This window comes from Desmodus rotundus, chromosome 9 (genome assembly GCF_022682495.2).
Source record: "Desmodus rotundus isolate HL8 chromosome 9, HLdesRot8A.1, whole genome shotgun sequence".
Lineage (NCBI taxonomy): Eukaryota > Metazoa > Chordata > Mammalia > Chiroptera > Phyllostomidae > Desmodus > Desmodus rotundus.
The window spans coordinates 44,764,014-44,770,612 of NC_071395.1; the positions used below are offsets into that span (position 1 = coordinate 44,764,014).

General features: G+C 51.0%; 1 protein-coding gene across 1 annotated transcript; it reads left to right on the top strand.

The window, feature by feature from the left end:
• The first annotated feature begins 1,782 nt into the window (after positions 1 to 1,782).
• On the top strand, positions 1,783 to 6,598 carry NDUFB7 (NADH:ubiquinone oxidoreductase subunit B7). The gene is made up of 3 exons (XM_024556840.3): positions 1,783 to 1,971; positions 5,857 to 6,025; positions 6,423 to 6,598. Exons 1-3 carry the CDS (start codon positions 1,860 to 1,862, stop codon positions 6,517 to 6,519), a joined length of 378 nt encoding a protein of 125 aa, XP_024412608.1. The 5' UTR covers positions 1,783 to 1,859; the 3' UTR covers positions 6,520 to 6,598.
• Position 6,599: the final 1 nt, after the last annotated feature.

A 6,599-nucleotide genomic window follows, 5' to 3' on the forward strand; every position in this document is an offset into this window, starting at 1 on the left:
GCCATCACCCCCTTTTACCCTCTTGTTCACCTCCGTGTCCTCAAGTTCTGACACAGCCGTTCATTAAAGAAGCATGTAGTAGTAACAACAATAAGTAACACTTACCTGACCCTATGTGATAAGCACTTCTACAAGCACTTCATATAATTTAATCCTTACAACATTAAAACTAATATTTCTATTTCACAGAGAGATCAAGGCTCTTGCCCAGGCCACATTACTAGGATTCTAATCCAGGACATCTGTTCTCTCAAACGGCAGAATCCCCACCTGGTAGAGGGATCCCGCTTGCTTTAAAGTACCTCACCTACTACAAACACAAAATAAATTTACTGAGGAACCCAGGATTCTGCAGTCCCAGGAGACAGAGCTGGCCTAGAACAACCATAACTCTGAACATCACTACCTGGATCTTGGTATTAATGCCATTCAGGCCCCAGGGGAGTGCTCCCCAGCCTCTCTGGCTGATGTCCTAGTGTGTCTGAATTCTGCGACTCTCGATTCTCCTTGTGCTGATGATGGAAACGGATGCTACTTTGGAGTGTGGGGAAGACTTGAGCACTAGACAAGCTTAGGTAGGAGAGTATTACTTTTCTAAGTGGCTTAAAACAGCAAAAATGTAGCGTCATGGTTCTGGAGGCTGGAAGTGCAGAATAAGGTGCGGGCAGGGCCAAACTTGCTCGGAAGGCTCTGGAAGAGGCTTCCTGACTGGGATCCTTTGCGGCCCTTGGCTTGTGGGTATTGTAGAAGCATCACTCCGATTTCTGCCTTTGTCTCATGGTGTTCTTCCTGTGTGCAGGTCTGGACACCAGTCACTGATTAGGACCCACCTGAATCCAGTATGATCTCATCTTAACTTAATTACAACTGCTAAGACTCTATTTTCAAATTAGGCCACAGTCACCACATTCACAGGTTCCAGGGGTAGGAGTTCAACATATATTTTGAGGGGAGGGGACACAATTTAACCCACAGCACTTTGTCTAATGCAATCTGTCTTTCCATAATCAAGATATCATTTCCCAACAGAGCCAAGCTCCCAATGAATGACTACTCTTTGTGTTCCAATGAAGGATTCCAGAGAGACTAACGAGTTAGCACATTTGTTACAGTTGCACATTGAGGCCAAGAAATATTTGGCAGTATTAAATTTGTGTGTATGCAAATTTGGTAGTATTAAATTTGCATATATGTAATGAATAGGTGTGAAATGTAATGTCAGTTCTTTAAAGTGGCAACTAGAGATACTAGAATTACAATTTATTTTATTTTCACAAAAGTATTCAGTAGGATTTTTTTAAAATTTCAGCTCTAAATAGTTTTTTATAAATAACTTTATTTGCTTAAATTAAATATAATTCATTAAAATATTTACTTTGAATAATTTTATTTAAACTTCTGATATTCACAGAATATATCACTGGTACCTTGCAAGGCTTTTTTTTTTTAACAAATTCGAATGTTCTTCAAGAAAAAACATTTTTTTAAATATGTAAAAATACACTTTTCACTTGAGCGCTAGCCTCGTGAGCTCAGGGGAGCCCAATGACAGTGGGGAGAGGCCCTCCGGACCCCGTCGGGCGCCTCCACCTCCGCACGCAAGTAGATTTCCAGAGATAAGACCCCCCACACACTCCATTGACGGTCACAGGGTCCGGAGAAGAGGCGCGCTGCGCCTGTAATGTCTCCACATGACCGCCAGGTGACGCCAGAAATACAGGAAGCCCTCCGAAGTCTTCATCACTGTGAACCCTGTGGCAGCCAGCGCAACCCGGAAGCCGTGACTAGTGAAGGGGGAGTGCTTCCGGGTAGGGACGAGGTGACCCCAGCTGTCGCCGGAATCTCTGGCGACAGCAACCATGGGGGCTCACCTGGCCAGGCGCTACCTGGGCGATTCCTCCGTGGAGCCCGACCCCTTGCATATGCCCACCTTCCCTCCTGACTACGGCTTCCCTGGGCGCAAGAAGCGGGGTGAGATCCAATGCGCAGGCGCGGCGGGCGAGAGGGGGTCACGGACGCCTTCACCCGGGGGTCCACAGGGCTGGGTTCTGCATACACCTCTACGGAGAGGAAACCGAGGAAAGGCGTGACCCTGCCTGAGTGTGGTGGCATTCTGGGCAGAGGACACAGTCCTACAAAAAAAATCTGGGGGCCAGAATGGCAATATGGAGCCAATGAGGCGCTCACAGCTGGGCTTTGTCCTGGAGTCAGTGGGGAGCTGTGGGAGGGTTTATCAGGAAGGGCCTTGTTCTTTGCCTCCTGTCCCGCTGTCAATGCTATTTTTATGCGCAAGAAAAAACACGGGGGCTTCCGCGGAGCTTACTGTCCTGTACGTTGCTTTTTTATGTACTGGGTTGGCCAAAAGGTCCATTTACTTTTTTCCATAAAATGAAAGACTTTTTTTATTTTTACCAATAACTTTATTGATTTGGATATTTTGAGTATGTTGGCTTTCTCCTGCTGTTGTCTTCTAGTGAGTAGAGGCCAGGGGTGCTGCTAAACACCCCCCAGTGCATCAGACAGCCCCACAGCAAAGAATTATTTGGTCAAAAAGGCAATAGTACCAAGAAACTTCTCAAACCACTTTTGACATATTTGGTCAGTTACAGCACCTTTTCCATACGCTGCACAAATCTTTTTTGCGTTTCAGTTGCGTTTCTACCTTTCTTGAAATACTAAAGCATGATACACCAGAAATGTTGCATATTTTCTTTCATCTTCAGTACTTAAATGGCTGCACAAAAATTCACCAATTTTAATGTTTTTTTTTAATGCACACTGATATGACAGCTGTTACAATACAGTCTAACAAAATTGTTTCAAATGAAGTAGAGCCATCGTACGGGGAAAAAACTAAATGAACATTTTGGCCAACCCAATAGTGATATCACAAACCTATCAAGTGCCAGTCCTGGGCCCAAGTACCATGCTGGGCACCGAGGCTGCAGCAGGCACCAGTTAAAGGAAACTAGCAGCCCTGGGTGTGAGACAGCGGCACCAAGACAGATTTGGGGGACAGCACCTTGTAATATCACGGCAGGCTTCCAAGAGGTGATAGCTGGAAGCAAGACCTCAGGAGTGAGTAGGAGTTGACCACCAGGAGACTCAGGAGATGGAAGAGCCAGCATTTGTAAGCAAAAGAGGAAGACGATCAGATTTGCTTTGTCAAAGGTCATGCTAGCTGCTGGGTGGGCAACAGCTTGGAGGCAGGGATACCTCTTAAATGGGGGTGTGCAGAGAGGTCTGGATTTGAGAGAACTTTGGGAGGTGGGAGGAGGAGGACTCCGGTAAGTGGCCCAACTCCTGGTAGTTGGTCAGCCCTACCTGAACCTGCAGTCCATTGACCCACCTGTCTTCTTAGATGTTAATGGTTCCCTCTGCCTCTCACACCCTGCTTTGCCCTATCTGTTTTGCAAACACCCATAGCCCCCTGTTCCTCTACTGCTTGGCTAAACCAAAGTCCTGGTTAAGCCCTGCTCTCCTTGGCTCCTGTCCCTATACAGCTGAAAATCATGGGGGAAAACACTCAGCCTCTGTGACTGTGTTCCCCATCAGTCCCCTGGTTGATCTTTCACGCTGCTGACCTTCCTGTTACATTCCCTGGCCCTTTGCCCTGCCGCCCCCTCCTAGACGAATGTTCCAAGCCTTCTCTCTGACTCCAGCGCCTTCTTCCCACCCACCCCCTTTCAGCCAGTCGCTTTGCACCCTGTTATTAAGAAAATAAAAGCTGTCAAAAGAGTTCTCAGGGCCCCATGGCAGTCCTCTGCTGTTACTGCAGATGACCTGGTACTGCTGCAGAAAACGCCCTGTGCCCTCCATCCCATCTTCCCACCTACCCAAGGGCACCCCTACCATTCTCCCTTTCTCTTGCAACTTCGGCTTTCCTTCCATCAACGTGCAAATAGTTACCTTTTACTGTTTTAAATACCCTTCTGACCACCTCCCGCTCCAGCTATCTCACCACTTCACTGCAAGAGCTCTCGTCAGGTTTCACAAACACACATCAGCTAAACCCCATTGTCCATTCTCAGTTCTAACCAACCCCACTTCAGCAGCATCAGGACTGGCTGATTGCTGCACCCTCCTCCCCTGGTTCCCACGACCCCACACTATTACCCAACTCACTGTGGGCTCCTTCACTGATTCTTCCCCACTCCCTGTCTTGTGAATGTTGGAGGGCCCCAGGGCTCAAGGCTGTCTCCACTCCCTGTGGTTTTCTGCCAGTTCCCTAGCTTCGAGAGCCTTCTGTGTTCCAGTGCTCCCAAGTTTTTATTTTCAGCTGAGCCTTGACCCTGAACCCCAGACTCATGGGCCCACTGCCTGCTTGGCTTCTCTGCGTGATGTTAACAGGCATCTTGCACTCAGCAGGTCCAAAAGAGAGCCCCTAACCTGCCCACCAAGCCCATGCTCTGACCACATGCTCAGTCCAAAACCCCTGGGGCATCCCAAGGCCTGTCCTCTCACCTCAAGGCCTTGGCACCTGTTGTTCCCCTACTGAGAACACTCTTCCCCCAGGTGTCTGCATGTCTCTCCCTTACTTTCAGATACCACCTTCTAAAGATGTGACCTACCTTGCAACATTGCCTTTCTCTCCCGTGCTGTATTTTTCCAATACTTAGCATTGTGGACATTCTCTGACGTTAGTTCGACCTGTTTGTACTGTGTGTGCCTCCAGGGACAGGGTCCCCAGCACAGTAGGTGCTTCATAAATCCTAACTGCTGACCCATTATGCCAGAGCACCAGGTGCTGGTAGCAGGCGCGTTGCCATGGAAACCTGCATGGGGCTATAGGTGGATTACAGGCCTGGGGCTCAGACAACGTGAGGGGGGGGGTACCAAAGTTAGGGCTCAGACATCTATGGGGGTGGCCATTGGATCAATGTATTAAAATGAGCAAAGGCTCTCAGCAAGAACCTCAGGAAGACAAAGCCATAGAGTGGGAGCAAAGTGGGGGCAGGGCTGGGGTTAGGAGAGAACCAGGGAAAGAGAATGTTCAAGAAGTGAGAGGCTGAGGAAGAGCAGTGTCCTGGGGTCTCAGTTGCCTTGTGTGGGCAGGGATGGGAGATGAGCACCCAAGCCAGAGGGAGACAGAGACACATGGTTCAGAAGCAGAGAGAAGAGAAGCCTGTGGGGGAAGACTGCCGATGAGCTGGGAGATCACCTGCACGGAGTGTACGCCCACGACTTCTAAGGGCCCCACTCAGCCTCCTGAAGGTTTATTTGGTCTGGGGTCAGGCTTGCCAGGTGGGTGGGGCCCAAGTCCAAGGGCTAGTTCAGATCTCATTGAGGTAGGCGCCAAGCACTTTACATTAGTTCCTTAATGCTCACTCAGTTGACTTTGGAGCTGGGGACTGTTAGTCCACTTCTTAGGGGAAGAAACTGAAGGTCCAAGAGGCCATACCCTGGCTGGAGGGCACAGCTGGGATCCAGATCACCCCAGTAGCCCAGCCCCCACACTGGGTTGTGCCAGCAGAAGGGAGCACTGTGAGAAAGTGGGCTCTGCAGTGGGCTGGAGTGACCCCAGAGGCAGGGGAGAGGAGATGAGGATCCAATGTGGATGCTATGGTGCCTGGAGTGATAGGGAGGGAGGGACTCTTCCCCTGTTTGGGCTTCAGTGTCCAGGGTTGCCTTTGTGCACATTAGAAAATGACACTCCATCTGCCAGAGGGTGGCAGTCATCTGCCGATACATGATTGGGCCTGGGGTGGAGGGCAGTGGGGGCCTGAGCTGCTGTGGCTCCTGGTTACCTGTGGGCCTGCTGGCTCTCCCTGGAATCAGGGCAGATGGGGAGCCTTCAGCAGTTAGGGCCCCCTGAAAGCCCACCCCAGCTGAGCCCCGCCCACTCCCTCCCCACAGAGGTGGTGGCCACTCAGCAGGAGATGAACGATGCACAGCTGGTGCTCCAGCAGCGAGACTACTGCGCCCACTACCTCATCCGGCTGCTCAAGTGCAAGCGTGACAGCTTCCCCAACTTCCTGGCCTGCAAGCATGAGCGGCACGACTGGGACTACTGCGAGCACCTTGAGTGAGCCCCAGACCCACCCAACATCCCCCACACCCCCACCCAGCCCCCTGCCCAAGGCTCCTGAGGCAAAAGACAGTGAACTAACCTGATTTTCTAGCCATGTGCCACCTTAGTCAAGAAAGAATTCTCAAGGGGCCTGTTGGGTGGGGAGGGCAGCTTTGAGGCCAGCTGGAGGATAGGCCAAGCCAAGGTTCCAGGTGGGAGGCCCAGGGCTCACTGGTGTCCCCCAGAGAGGGAGGAGGCAGACCCCAGACTTGAACTCAAACACACAGGTTTCCCCACCTCCAAGGCCTCCCCAAAGTGCTGAGACAGAGTTACAGCTCCATTGGCTTCCCAGGGCTAAGGGAGTGCTGAGTCTGTCCAGGGAGCCTGACACCCCTTCTCACACTGCCCACAGCTACGTGATGCGAATGAAAGAGTTCGAGCGGGAGCGGCGGCTGCTGCAGAGGAAGAAGCGGCGGGAGCAGAGGGAGGCAGATCTGGCCAGAGGCTAGGGGCCTGCAAGGTGGCCCTGTAGTGGGCCCACCCACCACCCAATGGACCAGTGGAGAAATAAAAGCTTCCAGGCCCTCAG

What these genes read in the sequence shown, in the direction of transcription:
- NDUFB7 (XM_024556840.3), top strand. Translation starts at nt 1,860, where the DNA reads ATGGGGGCTCACCTGGCCAGGCGCTACCTGGGCGATTCCTCCGTGGAG. An exon ending in CCCTGGGCGCAAGAAGCGGG is followed by an intron (nt 1,972 to 5,856) that starts GTGAGATCCAAT and finishes CCCTCCCCACAG; the next exon opens with AGGTGGTGGCCACTCAGCAG. An exon ending in GACTACTGCGAGCACCTTGA is followed by an intron (nt 6,026 to 6,422) that starts GTGAGCCCCAGA and finishes CACTGCCCACAG; the next exon opens with CTACGTGATGCGAATGAAAG.